General features: G+C 31.7%; 2 protein-coding genes across 6 annotated transcripts in view; one reads left to right on the top strand and one right to left on the bottom strand.

Moving 5' to 3' along the window:
* LOC148614594 (protein O-mannosyl-transferase TMTC3-like) overlaps positions 1 to 1,929 on the bottom strand; it is a 33,852-nt gene extending 31,923 nt beyond the window's left edge. The window contains exons 1-2 of one of the 2 annotated variants that reach the window (XM_088588785.1): positions 1,872 to 1,929; positions 1,517 to 1,685 (exon numbers count right to left, since the gene is read on the bottom strand). In XM_088588785.1, the coding sequence (XP_088444911.1) occupies positions 1,517 to 1,582 (66 nt within the window). In that variant the 5' untranslated portion in view covers positions 1,583 to 1,685; positions 1,872 to 1,929. Of the gene's footprint in view, positions 1 to 1,505; positions 1,686 to 1,871 lie in introns of those variants that run through there. The other variant, XM_088588786.1, reaches the window with a different exon arrangement.
* On the top strand, positions 1,681 to 15,970 carry LOC148614593 (uncharacterized). Of its 4 annotated transcripts, XM_088588783.1 has the most exons (7): positions 1,682 to 1,698; positions 1,995 to 2,056; positions 2,202 to 2,296; positions 3,992 to 4,070; positions 6,164 to 6,400; positions 7,918 to 8,025; positions 9,501 to 15,970. In XM_088588783.1, exons 4-7 carry the CDS (start codon positions 4,001 to 4,003, stop codon positions 11,930 to 11,932), a joined length of 2,847 nt encoding a protein of 948 aa, XP_088444909.1. In that variant the 5' UTR covers positions 1,682 to 1,698; positions 1,995 to 2,056; positions 2,202 to 2,296; positions 3,992 to 4,000; the 3' UTR covers positions 11,933 to 15,970. The 4 variants fall into 4 exon arrangements, with proteins under 4 accessions (XP_088444910.1, XP_088444909.1, XP_088444907.1 ...); XM_088588784.1 differs by lacking the exon at positions 2,202 to 2,296 and having other exon boundaries at positions 1,681 to 1,698; XM_088588782.1 differs by lacking the exon at positions 1,682 to 1,698 and having other exon boundaries at positions 1,997 to 2,110.
* Positions 15,971 to 16,461: the final 491 nt, after the last annotated feature.

Here is a 16,461-nt window from a genome sequence, read left to right as displayed (position 1 = left end):
ATGCCTGTATCAAGTCAGGACCATTGTGATGGTTTCTAACATAGAAATTAAAAATAATCAGGGAACAATTATTGAAAATAAAAGTACCCAGGGTACATTGATTGCATACCTAAGTGGAGAATGATCTGTTTAGCTTTAATGGAGACCTGCCTAAAAAATTGCAATTTATTTCTTTTTGCTACTGATATTGCAAAATGTAATTCTGAATATGCATGATAAAATAGTTCCTTGAAGTTCAAAACTTTGTATTAAGTTTTCAGTTACAGAGAGAAAAGAAAAAGATAGCCTCTCATGAGTAGTACACATGATGAACTTTAGATCAGATCTGTGTATAGAATAGAATAATATCTTTATTCCCAATCAAGGACCCTCATTGGTTTCAGTTCTTAATAATTACAGTGACTTAAATTCAATAAACACAAGACAGTTGTATATATTCAAGAACAGTATAAGCATGAAAAACATTTGTTGAGGAACAGTCCAAGTTTATAGATAAAAGAGCTATCCTTACTGCTTTGTAGCCATTTAAATTTAATAAATTATCCACACCTTTAAAATTTTGGTATGTAATATTCACCAATGATAGAGTTCTTTACATACATCAAAGTAAAAAGGGCATTCTGTTAAAAAGGTAAATATCATCCTCAACTTTACATACATGTAGTGAGCACATCTTGCATAACCTAAGTGATCTGTCTATATATAAAATTATGTTGTGTCTATCTGTTTCAATTGTAAGGTAACATGTGTATGTATATATATACTTTCAGTATTTTGTTGTCTTCAAGTGTTAAAGGTAGGAGAGGTTGGGGCTTTGGGGTCCAATCAATCTAGTTTTGTGCAACTGTTTCCCCATGCCCCAAGTTAGGAATCTCTAGTGACGAGGTATTATATGATACCCTTAGAAAAAATTTGCAGTTGTGTGTACACCTGTCTGTTCGTCCATCCCATCGGTTTCCAGATGATTGATTGAGAACAGGTCAATTAATTGTTTGGAAACTAAGCACAGTCGTTTAGTACTATAAAATACAGGTTACTTGTAATTCAATCTTCATGCAGCTGTATCCAAAAAAAAAGTTATTTTACCATCCTATGTAGGAAAACAATGTGTAATTTCTGTGCTTCCCTGGTCTCACGGTCTGACAAAGTATACTATCATACAAAGGATCGTTTATTAGTGTTCGTTTTAAAAATTGGACATGACAATACCAAAAATTAATCATACTGTACGTCTTAAATTCATTATAATTTATCTGTCCAATCATAAATATTATTTTGTCATTGCCCCTATAAACCCATGCTTGGTGAAATAAATATTTTTAATCTATGCAATTTATCGCCATTACTACATTTTGTCTGATATTCTGAGTAACCCTGTATAATTGTCAGTGCTTTAAACATAGAAACAAATATTTCCAGCAAGTATTTTAAATATAGTGTTTTGTTAAATTGTTATGGTGTAAAAAATTTATATTGGTATCAAAAATGTATTTAAACTACTCAACTAAGAGACAACCTTCAAGTCTTCAGTAGCTTTCTTCTTTATAGGAAGAAGAAGAGGAAGCTTTAATAACTGTTTCATTCCATCATGTTACTACTCAAAAACTTTTTTTGTCTGCACACTATTCTTTTCGGTACACCTCTGAATATTTTATTGGAGTCCAGGGTGTTTCGAATGGGATTTTCTGAAAATCGAAAGCAAGTTGTTGTTACCAATAATGTTATTATGAGTATTCGTGACCTAAAAATTTTGTTTTCCATCAAAGAAGCATCAAAATATATGTTGAAATCATAGATAATACGACAATTTTACTAACTGAAGCGTGTAATTAGTCAACTGATTGAATATGTATCATTAAATGTACTTTTACTTTCGTTTTGCCGAATTTTAAAATTTCATGGTGATTCCTATTCCATCTACCGTTTGGAAAATCAGTTGGGATGACTCATACTTCGCCTACATATTCTATTTTTCAATTTTTTTTATTTTTTAGGGTTGTCAGACTTACATATAAAGATAAAAGTTACCCTTGCTGAAATGTAGCATTGTGATCATGTGAGTTTACAGCACTGAAATATTGAACTTTTGATACCTTTGAAGGACTTTTCGGTAAGATCAAGTTGTGATAAGTTGAACTGAAAGATTGAAATATTGAACTATAAAACTAAGGGTTCTTTACAAATTTAACCTATATTTTTAGGAGAATATCAAAGATATTACACACAAATGCCTTAGAAGTTAGAATTGAAAGGTTGATGTGTTAAGAAATTTTCAGCTCTAATTTAGGTATTTATGGTAAGTTTAGAAAGTAATATGATCAGATGCTTGCTGGATATTTAATTTGAATTACATTAATATGAGACAGGTGAAACTTGTAAGAGGCCAAGGGGCCAAAGTTATAAGATAGAGAACCTAATCTATAGATATGTCACTTTTCATGAGTTCCGTAACGTCCTATGTCCTTGTAGATTTGGTGGGACTTGTCTGTGGGCCGCACTGTTCCCTTATAATAAAAGTTCTAATTGTAGTCTTTAATATGTGGTAGGCTTTGCCTGAATAAGTGTGCATTGTGCACTTCAACATTCTAGAGTTCTCATAATTACCATTATAAGCAGCTCCAGCAATTATCCTTAATTTTAGTCTTAATAGCCGTTCTGACTAATAATTGATATAGATTCCAGAAATGTAACAGTTCTCCATTGATGGAGGGAATATTTTACACATAACCTGTGACATAAACAATTATTCATAAAAAAAGATAATGACTGCCTATGCTGTGATTTGAATAATACAATTTGAGCTATACTTTTTCCGAGGCTGGTTTAATAGGTTCTTGAACAGTCAATGGAACAAAGGAGTAAGACATTTTTCCCTAACTTTTTAAAACACGCCTGTTTCATGAATTTTATAACCTAAAGCCAAATTTAAGGGTTACTCCTATTGCACTTCCGAAGCGTAAAAAGGTGTAGTGAAGGCTACATTGTATATAAAGGTTTTGTTTCTAATTAAAAAGACATGAAATTAGCCAATTCTAAGTCTGTATGAGAGTTGTTTTCTCATTTGGAATTATTCAGCTAGTTTGGCTATACTAAATACAGTTAATCCTTGGAATTGCACAGGATATAAATCCCTGTCGGACTGAAATCAGGCTCTCAGTGCTTCTAAGGTCAAAGGTTAAATTCATATTGATGGAAGGTAATTTGAGACACAGGACATGTAAATCTATCCCATTTGAATATCATGATGAACAATTATATTATACTAGAGAGTCTTGGAATATACTTAAAAATGACTTTATATGTGTTAGTTACATTTATGTATAAAATTATCCAACAGTTGTTTCATGTCTTCAATGTCTTAAGAGTGTACCTAATATCTAAAATTTGATTAGCTCGTTTAAATCTCTTGAAATTTTATTTGGTGTTTTATTTTGATAATAGTGATAAAAGAAGCAAAATATATAAATTTCAAGAAATTTAAACCACATCTTTCATGTGAGTAGTTTCTTTGAACATATAGTAGCTTTATTAACAAAACTTTTGATCACTAAGATGCTTTGAGTTTTTATATCAGAATGTCATAAAATAAAATGTTATGTCGATTTTTACAGAGTTATTACCCTTAGATGTTGTGTAACCCCTTAAATAAACATATTATTTGTGACTTAACATTTCAAAACCTTGTATTAAAACTGTGTTACTTTGTTTGAATTTCACAAAATCTTGTCTTAAAAGATGTTGACCTCCTGTGTAGATATATTATTTTGTATGATGGGATACTTACTTACTTTATAGTAATAACTTTTTGGATATGATTCCATATCCCAAGCCTACAACTAGGATATTGTCTCATATTCCTATGTCAGACTGACCCATTGAATTGTAGGATCAGCTGGTATATTTCACTCTAATATAATACATTGCTGTGTGCAATACTTTGAGAATCAAGGTCATTTATAAATCATTTTTTTTCCCTTGAATATCTTTTCAGCTCTAGCTGATGAAAATGAGTAAACTAGATACCAAGTTTCAGATGTTGCTAACAGAGATCAGTTGTAAACTAGATACAGGTATAGTAGTAAAACTTAGCATTAATGTTGCTATTTGGATGGGCTTACCCGTAACACAAATCTTACAGTAATAGCCATATTAGGCAAGAATTAATATCAAAATTTAACATGTTCAGTAAACCAGTTTATCAATAATGAACCTTATTTAGTCCAAATATTTAAGTAGTTGTCTTTGTAAGAATCATGCAAAATGTGAAAAATGTGATACACCCCAAAAAAGGCTACATATTTTTACTTTTGTAATTAAGTTGTTTTATGGGTCAATACTATGAAATGTGTAATTATTCAATCAAATCTGCTTCCTTTTAGGAGATAATCAACATTGAAAATCCAATAGATTCTATTAATTTGAGTGTCATTTACAGAGTTGTCTCCCTTAATTTTGAAATCTACAGGGCGTTCTATATAATTCTTATCTCCTAAGAACACAGGTTATATGAAAAGCTGAATGTAAATTTCTGTTTACTATGGCAATTGAAACAAAATACCAAAAATAAAAATATGTAGGTTTTTTACCCATGAATCACATTTTGCATGATTCTTAGCTGGAGTGCTACTTAACAATGTACTGAAAGTGAAAAAAAGTAGGGTTACACTCAGGTTCAAAATATACATCTTTTTAGACTTTCTGTCTTAATAATTGATTCTTTTGTTATCTTCATATATAACAAAACCAAAAGGGTTATAATGTGTAAGTTATTCAAATAAGTGTATTTTGTTAATACTAAATACAGTGTAACTTTGAATCAGTATACTACAACAAAATAGCTCTATGACTTCTGTCAAAATTGAGTAATATAGCAAATTTGATGTGATTGTTGAAAGATTTAAAGACGTTAGAAAACTTAATGCTACAATTCAATATTTTTAGTTTGTTTTAGATACTACTAATAGTATTGCTGGATCTTTTTGTGACTTTCTTTACACTGTGCATACACTAGATAAAGCAACACTACTATAGCTTTAAATTCACAAAGGAAGAAATTTATGTCCTGTATAAAAAAGAGTTAGATGGTGATTGAATTTATTGACATGGATTTGTCAAGCTGTATTTGACAACACCAATAGTATCTTTCAAAATTTGCACAGTGGTCATATTTATATAATAGCAGAAATTATATGATCTTCCACTCTTTTTCCTGTTCTATGCTTTCTATATATATTTTATCATATAACCATAACTTGAGTGCAAATATTTAAGATTTCTTATTATTTAGTTAGGAATGAATGAGTCTATTATCGATAATATATCCAGCACTAAAAATATGGGTATGGGTGTATGTAGGAATAACCTTATCTGTCCGTGTCTACATATCTTGTAAGTACAAGACCTGGAAAGAGTTTCATATGTTTAAACTTCATAAGCACAACTCCCAAACAGGAGAATGTATTAGGATGAAATTTTTTTCTCGTCTTATTTAAGATGCCAGCTTTTAGAATTTTTAATGGTTAGCACCTATGGAGGTAGTTGAGACATCAATGTGCATAAAGGAAGATATATGTAGTTGTTGTCTAACTGTAAAGTACAGTTGTATTGAGGACAACATGCTGGAGACAATACCAATAGTAAAAAGACTTGAAAATGTCCGATTTTCCAACTTTTGATTTTGTTTTATAAGCCATTTCAAACACCCTGCAATTTTATCAAGCTTCCAAATTAAAATTATCCAATTTATGAAGCTACTGATCTTTACATGGTTTTAGTCTGCATATATATAAGTTTCTTTCCTTCACATTTTCGTAGGAAATACCGCATCAATGTAAACAAATTGATGGATGAAGTGCAAAATATCTTTCTTTTGTCTTAAAAAGTTTAAAAAAGTCAAAATTGCACTGTGCACAATACGTAAATGCAGATGATACACACCAAAATACAGTAACAAGAGAACATTGGGTGACAGATTCTATCATAGTCATTCAACCGAAACATTTATTATAGATAAGTTTTAATTACATTCACACCATTAATACAGAATTTACCACTTAAATTTTGTCTGTACATGTATTAAATTTGTATTATGCATTGCATAAAAAAAGTAGTTTTATGTGTAATGATTTTCTTCATATTGAAAGTATTTCATTGTCTTTTACAGAGGATGTAAAATCAATACAATTTATGCTGTATAACGGAGAAATACCTCACCAAGAACTAGATGAGGCTAAATCTGGGGAAGATCTGTTTAAATTGATGCTTAAATATGGATTACTGTCAAAATCAAATACAGATTTCCTCATTAAACTACTGGAAGCCAAGAATCTTAAACCTTGTGTTGATAAGATATTTGAGTTTACACAATCAAATTCAGAAGAGCTGGAAGAACCTGAAGAAGGTATGAAATACTGCCAAATTTTATTATTCTTTTTTATGGTGTTAGAGATAATCTGCATGGGTTACAGTTCAAGGTTAGGTTTAGTTCTGTTATATGTAAGACTCAGATTCATATTCGGTTCCACAAAGGTGTCCGATTTCACAAACAGGTACAAATAATAAACTGTAAGATCATATTATAATGTCAATTTATATCTTCAAATTTGCAAAACATCTTCCATCCTACTATGACATGGTTAAACTCACAAATGTGTCCAATTCAATTGAACAAACATGTCCAATTAACAAATATCAATCAAAGCTATTTATGTTCCTTTTATGAATTTTTCGGAGCTTAGAGAGACGATATTTTCTTAACAGTGTGTGACAAGTACAATGCATGGTTCATATTCGTTACTTTTATATGGCCGCAATCTTTTTTTAGTATCACTCTGTCATTGTAGACATTTATGTATGTTAACTTTCGTTAATATACTATAACATGAGAAAAACTTATCTTATATTTTAGAAATTTCAAATAAAAACAAACAAACAAACATGAACAATTACAAGGGGATGATATAGAAATTTTTGAAAGTTTGTGTCTGAGACTTCAGTTTGACACCAAATCTGAGTTATTTTGTTTGCACATGTCTGGCACATTGACATTGTAAATGCCAATGTATCAGAGTTTGTATTCTGAAGTTTTTACCTCATGAAACTTAGAGATAAAAATTAGCAGTCGCCCAGTAACCCATGGCTACTTGATTTTGAGCTGGGCTTCTGGCTTGTATTTCCTAATCTTGACCCCTGGTTCAAACTTACACACCTAATTCAACAACCTGCAGTCACTTACATACTTGTGGATACTTGTGAATGATTAGAATTTAAGTGTTGATTTTGTTGGCTGGTTTATGTCCTTAGAGCGCATCTTGGGACTGGTTACTACATGTAGCTAAAATATTTTGCCCTCTGTCATTTTATAAAAGTTTTCGCTGTAATGCAGACAGCTAATGAACCGTTATTTTGTCTTTCTGAATAACGTAGTCTCAAAATGATAATCAAAACAAACAAAAAAAAACAGAATACTATCACAATACAACGTTAAATACTGGTTTTCGTTGATATAATGAACCCTACATCGGAGAAGCTAATAACACTGAAAGAATGTTCAAACAGCGAGCATCTCATAACCTTGAAATACTAGACTCCCTCCCTGAAATGAACATTTGAGGTTATTTATTTGTAGCTTAATTTTTACGACAATGAAGTCTACGTTTGTGAAATCAGACATGTTTGTGGAACCGGACACATTGTGAGTCCTACATATGTATATAAATGTATTTATATATGTCCAATTTGCATCCTTGATCGCTCCTTCAGTGAGATTCAAAACCCTTCTCTGCTCTGACATCTAAAGCAACACTGCATGTGATTTACATTTGTTTAGTTAAATGCCAAAGGCTTGGAATATAAAATCGCTATACAGTTAAACATCTATATACATGTATCATGAGACTTATGAAATTACAATTTCAGGACCATGTAATATACAAAGAGAAATGATAGTAGAACATTTCCTGGAAACTTCTAAACTAGTTGAGCTTACACAAAAGATGGAAGAGTATGACTTTGCATCATTGACAGGTAACAGTACAATGATTGTGTAATGAATTTGTATATTACAGTAATTCAAATATGTAGGGTAATAGAAATAGAAATCTGGTCTTAAGAGTTATGATGCTTTAAACTAAAAAACTGGGAGGCACTAGGTGGGTGACACTCATTTGCTTTAGTACAACATATTATCTGCTTTACATAGGACTGCATTTTTTGCTGTCATATTATGTTATCCCGCTGTCTGCATCATCATTATTAATTTTTTTGTTTCCGTGCAATAACTTTAGTTGCAGTGAACCAAATGTTAAGAAATTGTGAGATGTTGTTACTTACTGCAAGAAGAAGCTTGCTATTTAAAATGGGTCACTACCATTCTGCAAAGAAGGGACTTCAAAAATTTCTCCTCAGAAACTACTGGACAGAATTTAATGAAAATTGATATGATTGTTCCTTAGGTATAAGCATTAGGAATTTTTATCCAAGAAAAAACACGGAAGCTTTTACAAAATTGGAATGTTGCTCATGGAACCTGGTGAACTATTCAGGCTCTTTAGAGCCTCTAGTTTTATTTCTGGTCTGATTTAGAAACATTTTTTTTATTGAATTCTGTATAAAAATTCCTACTTGCACTATTCAACCAGATTTCAGATTTATCTTACTGTTTTTGAATTATAAGAAGCCAAAGAGGCTACATCCCAAAAATTGATTACTTTTATTTCTGGTCCAATTTAAAAAAAAAAATTCTTTGGATTCCTTCCGGAAGTCCATACCTCCTTTTATCAATCAGTATTGGAATATTTCAGTTTTTGAGTTACAGGGAGTCAAAGGGGCAAAAAAGATCTTTTTTTTTTTTAATTTTCATTTGATTTTAATGGATTGTTTCTGTGAATTGTTCCTCTTTAGCAAATTTACTCTATCATTAAGTGTTTTTGAGGTAATGGGTACAAAGTGGAAGTACCCTGAAATCATAACTTTTTACTTAACTTGAATTTCAAAATATTGTGCAGTATTGTATACAAACCAGTTGTTGTGTTCATAATTAACTGTAAGTCCCTATATGTAAGTGTGTCAAAAACAAATATTGTATCCACACTTGCCCTTAGTGAAAAGAGTTCAACTGGCTATGGTTGTATCATGCTGCACTTGGAGAAGCTTTCTATTGCACTACAATAGTAATTACTTCAGTGGTCTTGTGGTAGCATGTTCCATTCAAATGTGGGAGATTGTTGGTTCGATCCCCAGCAGAGTCACTGCTGCTTCACCAAGCATATAACATACTTAAATAAAAGTAGAGTCAGACTGATATGGCTGAGTGGGTTGACATGCTTATACCTGCATGCTATCCCTTCTATGAACAGGCACATTAAAACTCAGGCTCTGCATATGGGACTAGTACTGTAGTGTCTGTTTGATTGATCCAGCATTATCATCCTGAATTGCATGAAAATTCTTCCTTAAGACATTAACTACAATCAATCAATCATTCATTCCTTTTTTTGTAGGAATTCTTGGCTCTGGCAAATCACAATTAGCTTTAAAGTTTGGATTTAACTTTCACAAGGACAACAATCATGGGTTATGTTGGAGGGTAGCTTGCCAAGATGAAATTACATTACTGAACTCGCTGAAAAAACTAGCAAATGCCATTGGACTTACAGATGAAAGTAAACAGCTTGAAAAAACCCCAAATACTGAGTCACTTGACAGTCTTCGTACACTTATTCTAAAACAGCTCACCAGATTTTCAGAATTTAAGAACCTTGTGATTCTGGACGATGTCTTCGAAGAGAAATCATTCTGCAAGAGATTGAAAACCGGATTAGTTGAGAAGAATGTTAAAGTTTTGGTTACAACATGGGATCCATCATTTTGTGATGAGTGTTACCGTATACATGTTTCTGGTTTTTCTGAGGAAGAGGCTGTTTCATTCCTCAGACAGAACAAAGAGCTTAAGTCAGACTCTGAGTGTGAAAGCTATCATTATTTGGCAGAACAGCTTGGCTATCACCCTATATTATTGTACAGTGCTCTCACCTGTATGACAGCTTCACATCTAACGCCAAGAAAGTTTATCAAATACTTAAAAGGTATTAATAAAAACTCAGAAGAAATGGATAAATTGGTAGGATTAGGATCTGAATCAGATACATGTAGAAAGAAGAAGCTATTCAGCACTATTATATTTTACTTAAATATTTTGAAAGAAGACGAAGGACAAGAGGTCTTTGATATGGTTCTAGCACTGCAATTCTTAGCCTTAGAGGAGATTCCAGTTTTGATTTTTGACTTTTTCCCAACAGATGATGGACAGAGACATCAAGTATTCCATACAACCAACTTTATTCAAGCTATTCAGAGATTTTCGTTTGGTTTCCTTCGTGGTGAGGATGATGAACGTTTTATCACTACCCACCTTGCTGTTGTCAGAGCAATCGAGATGATTACTACACCACAAGATAAAAAAAGACTCCTGAAAAAGATCCTTACTGCCTTGATGTGGCTGATGGATAAAGACAATAGCAATACAAAAGATTACAACAGAAATAGTATCCTCTTACCTCATGCCATCAAAGTACTGAAGTGTGTTCAAATTGTGAAGAAAAAAGTTCCAGAGATTCAAATGGACTTTGAGTTGAACATTCTTCTAACCTATGTGAATGATATTGTTGGTTACACCTATAATTTTTTTGGTATTTTAAGAAATGCTGGTGAGCATTCAACAGCTGCCAAAGAAAGCTGCTTCACTATATTAGGTGTCAAAGAAACAGATGTAGAAAGTCAGATTGAAAAACAATCAGAGCGTGACAATCATTTTAAATCATGGGAGACCTTTGCTGAATATGAAGCAGATATTATCTTTGAGAAAATGAAGAAAGTTGTTGTTTGCGAAGACCAATTAAAAGTATTATGTAAAATGGCAAAAAACATGCTTTTGAATAAGTATCGAGGACAGGACCATATCACACTGCTGCAAGATCTCCTTGGTGATGACCTAGAAGAGGAATACATTTTATCAGAAGATGAATATGAGAAATTATGTGATAAACATCTTGCCATGCCAGAGGACAAACTTGGTCCAGCATTCTTTTATGAACTCCTTCTCCAAGTCTTTTATACTTTTGGCCGTCGTGTGTTTTATCTCGGAGACGCATTTGATAAGGATGTTGCCAGGAAGTTCACCCATTATTTATTTCTAGCACACTCATTAGGTAAAAGAATTGCAAAAGAATTTCCAGAATGGAGAATTTTGTATGTAATGTTGACCAAATTAAGTGGTATTTTAGAACTAGGGTTTGATGACAAAGCTGAAATCAAACTCAAAACTGTTGAAAATCTTGAAAATGCAGTGATTCAGTTCAAAGAACTGCTAGAAGATACGTCAGAAAACTTAATTTTTGGTATAATTAAGTCCATCTCTGTCACAGCTGATCAGCATCAACACATCTGCTGCAAACGTCTTGTGCGATGTTTCACTGCAATGATTGATGTGGTTGAAGATAATGTAAAACGAAATGAGATAAAAAAGGAAGCAAAATTCTATCAAGATAAACTGGAGGAAACCAAGAACAATTGTAGACATGCTGCATCAGCTAACGTAAGATCAGCAGAATTATCCCTGCGCACTGGTGATTATGACAATGCAATTAACAAATTTAAGGCAGTTTGTCCAGAAGATATCATTGAAACTGATGAAAAAATGAAAAATGAACCATTTTCTCATTTAGAGTTACAGGCTATGAAGGGAATCATTGAGTGCTTTGTAAAGAAGGGTGATTTAGACCAAGCAAGAACACTGGCTAAGAGGACTCGTTTAAGGCTAGCTTTTGCAAAAGAAACAGAACAACTGGATCAATTCATTAAATTTACATCAAAGCTTGGAATTGACCAGAATCATGGTGTTAGTGACTGTGAGGTTCTATATAACAGGACATAATAGTTTGTACTTTCATTATCAGTTTTTAAGGTACATGCAGTAATCTTTGTAAGAATGAAGTTGTGAGTGAAACATCATAGCTGCCAACATTTGAAAATGTCCATATTAATGCATGAAATAGTCCTCAGCACCAAAGGTTCTTATGAATGAAATAAACCAACAAACTTTCGTGAGCCATTTATTTTCGCGACTTTCGCAGACATAGAATTAAAGAAAATAAATAGTGGCGAAAAAGCATACTTTCTTTATATGTTCAAGCAATTATTTTTTTTACAATGTGAAAATAAATCTTTGCAAAATTGGCCAACAACAGCAAAACACGGAAGAAAGTAGTGGCGAAAATAAGTTGGTTCACAGTAGTCCTCAGCATCAAGTAACCATTTTATTGGCCTCCAAATTCATGAAAGTGTTATTTACTGGTTTTCCTATGACAAAACAGATCTAACACACTACTTGTTTGATTCTAAGTAGGTTGTATATTGTGTAAAAAATTGCTCTTTAAAAATTTATCAATTAAATCTCATGGAGGAAATCCTCCACAAATAGTGAAATTTAGTAGTTATGAAACATATTTTTAATTTGAAGGTTTTATATTTTACTACATGTACCTTCAGAACTAGTGATACATGTAACAACCACATTAACTGTTTTAGTCAGGTGAGTTGTAATTTTATTGAAATTAACTGTTTTAGTCAGATGAGTTGTACTTTTATTGAAATTAACTGTTTTAGTCAGATGAGTTGTAATTTTATTGAAATTAACTTTTTAGTCAGATGAGTTGTAATTTTATTGAAATGCGCCACAAACAGAAAAATCATAACTCAAAAAGCACCACTTTCATTATGACTAGCTAATTATGACTGAATGAGGAAGATATTTGACAGTGTATGAAGTTATGAATTCAGTGATGTGTTCAAACAAATAATTGTTTACTTGAAACTCATACAGAAATTATTAGTTTTGATCTGAGTTACTGGTTTTGATGGATTATGTTTAAACTTTGTAAGATTGTTAGTCACCATATGTAGTTGATCATATTGCACTGCCATTTTGATTTGTCAAATTAAAGGAGTTATAGGGCTTTTGCACTTTAACTTTTTGGGGCGATAGGGGTGATGTCACCAGTTGTTACAAAGTTACAAACATTACAATGTAGCTTTCAACCAATCAGATTTTATTGACCATGTGTCACTATCACACAACCAATCTCAACAGCAATTTTTAAATGACTGCAAAAGATTTAATGTATTATATTGGTACGGCACTGTCAACGTCATCAGTATTGTCAGTAGACACTTTTTTTTGTGCAATAACTTGTATTTTGGTTGACCAATAGTTATGAAATTTTTTTATTTTACTAATCACTATAGGCAGGTTCCTATTTAATTTCAAAGGCCAAAAAATCAACTTTTATTTTTGGTCAGATTTCAAAATTTTTTTATTACTGGATTCCTTATGAAAATTCCTGCCTACATTTTTCATTCAGTTTTCAGATATCTCTAATGATTTTGAAAATTTTTATTTAATTTCAAATTTTGTGCAATATAGTGTGCAAACCAGTTATTGAGTCCATGATGAAGTGTAAGTCCCTATGCGTGAGTGTGTCAAAAACTAATATTTTACCCATTCTTGCCCAAACTGTTTAGGGTACGACCACTGCAGTCGTATCATGCTGCGCTCCATAAAGCTTTTTATTTTTTATATCACTAGTTCATATCACACTGTTCCAAGATGTGATATTTAGCATTCCAACAAATAGATAAAACGACCAAATCATAGAGAAAATTTATTATCTAATGGTAAAACAAAAATTAAAGTATGGATTTAAATTTGAACCGATTGTCTTTAGTTTATTACTTCAGTTTACCTCACTACCACATCAGTAGATTGACAGTTTCGTTATAATGTAAATGATTTTAAAAGACTAATCAGTGTTGTTTGATGTATTATATATGATGTTGTTTTTTTTAGTATTATCAGATTTTTGTATTTTGTTTTTGTTCATGTGCAGTACTACTAGTGTTCCAGGATTTTTGATAATTTTAGATTAAAGAAGAAAAAACCTTCCCACATACAATGTCTATTTCTGGAACTGGACTAATTTTTCAGAAGTTCAAGTTTTCTCTATGCAAATGAGAAAATGAAGATTCCACTTGCCCTGGGTAATTGGGAAATGAAATCCTAGAACACAGCTTACTCATTTTCAATATGATAACTTCAGTATCTGGGAGAGAATCTTGATGTAAATGATATATTTTATATAAATGTGTGGATTTTACTTTTGACATTAGTGCTGATCTCCATAGTGTTGTATGAGTTTTTATTTATATTTGCAGTGCCATAATTGTTAACAAACTCCCCGTGAAACATCATTCAATACATTTTGTTTTTGTTTGCTTTTAAACATTTGTTTGTTTATAATATATTCAACAGCTTTTAAAACCCCTTTAGGTAAAAGCTGAAGATGAATAAAATTCTGTCTGTCTGTCTATCTACCACATTGATTTTCCAGACTTTTAGGCTCCTTGGAGTTGTTTACTTGATATAAGTGTATAACTTCAAGTACATTTACATGAATTACAGTATACCAGTTAGTTAGAATTTTGTTTGAATACATTTACATGAATTACTGTATGCCAGTTAGTTTGAAGTTTGTTTGAATACATTTACATGAATTACAGTATACCAGTTAGTTAGAATTTTGTTTGAATATATTTACATGAATTACAGTATACAGGTTAGTTTGAATTTTGTTTGAATACAATTACATGAATAACAGTATGTCGGTTAGTTAGAATTTTGTTTGAATACATTTACATGAATAACAGTATGCCGGTTAGTTACTTTCCCCTATCTTTCTATTGAGGTTTCACTTACCACTTCCAGGTCAAAGGGCCTTCCATCTATGTTGAACCAAATACTATCTGAACCTAGAGCTATGCATTGTAAGTGCATTGTTTGTGTGTATGCTGATTAATAGTTGTCAAAATAAAGCTGAAAATATGTACTTTAAAATCAAATTTGTAATTTACTACAGAGTTGTATGAATATTGTTTACAATTTGCCTCCATGCTGTCAGTTAGCAGAAAAGGTAAAAATGTGGATTTGAAGCATTATTTATTTTAGTAAATTTTGTGAAAAATTTCTCTGATTATTGACCATTAGCATAATGATTTTGAAAACCATATTTTCCATGCTTCACAGTGGTATGCAAATTTAAGATGTCATTTGTCTTTGGAATTCACAGTGAAACTTTGAAAATTACTTTTTTAACATGTAAAGTAATGGAAGGGTTATAAGTGGTTAGCGAGACCTGTAACTTTTTACTGACATTTCTTCTTCCTCTGACACTTCAAACAAGCAAACTGTAAATTTGATCATCTTCAATATACCAAAAACTATGTGTTCACATTGTCAAATTCATGTGGTTTTTTTTCTGAGCATGATTCATTATTTTTTCTTAATTTTGCCTGATTCTTACAGAATCTTATTAGAATTGCTTCAAACTTTACTGATGTTAGATATAATGAGTTCAAGATCACCATTCATGTTGATGAAAATCCATTTCTTGTTATGTTTTTTTTTCATGAACTATGGCATTTGTTCAGTTTACTTCCAATTTGGGATGTGCTTATGTTACAGCTGTTAGTTTTATTAATTTGTTTTCATTGATTTTGCTGTCAAATACTCTACTATAAATCATGAATGTACAAAGTATTATAATTTTATGAATTAATGGAAAAAAACTGATAAGCATTTTTTGCTTATTTCCTATATCAAAATACAAAATTTTAAAGTTATTCTTGACCACATTCAATCTGGTCAAAATCTTGTCTTTCATTTCATCAATCCATTCAGAGCATAATGTGTCCATACCTGTCCCAAATGTACAGGTTCGACCTCTGGAATCATATCAAGCTGCACCCTGTAATGCATTTTATTTAACAGGTTTCTACAGCAAAGTCATAGTCGAGTAATTATGTCAGTACTTTGTTCATTGCATGTTTTGTTTGACATTAAAATAATATATATATGTAATTTAATTATTGTTCCTCTATTTGTAGTGTAATACATTCTGATTTGACAAAAAGTCCAAATTTCTATAACCCTTCTCTTTTTATACCCTGCAACATGAAGTGGCAAGGTATTATGTGATACCCTCAGAAAAATTGTGTCTGTCCATCTATCTGTCTGTCCTTCCAAAATGGTTTCCCAGATGAAACTTTGAGAAGGGATCAATGAATTTTTTTTTTAATTTGGTAGTACCACAAAAAAGACTCAGTTCAATTTTCAGCAAAATCCAAAATGTAGTTATCAATTTAGGTCATTTGGAACAGTTTGTCTTCCCTCTTATTCACTTTTTTGTGGTAAGGGATCTTAATGTACCATTAATGCCATATTTTTCATTTGGATACTTTGCTGGGAATCAATATCAGATTAAAAATTAGGAGGGTTGTGAGTTCAGATGAAATTTGTACTATTAAGACAAACTACTAAATACATTTCTTAGGACGACATATTCCTTAATT

Source organism: Perna viridis, chromosome 6 (genome assembly GCF_037379345.1).
Source record: "Perna viridis isolate PV_CMFRI_1.1 ecotype Kerala chromosome 6, ASM3737934v1, whole genome shotgun sequence".
Lineage (NCBI taxonomy): Eukaryota > Metazoa > Mollusca > Bivalvia > Mytilida > Mytilidae > Perna > Perna viridis.
Note: the sequence above shows the minus strand (reverse complement) of the source record. Positions and strands in the feature narration are given on the sequence as shown.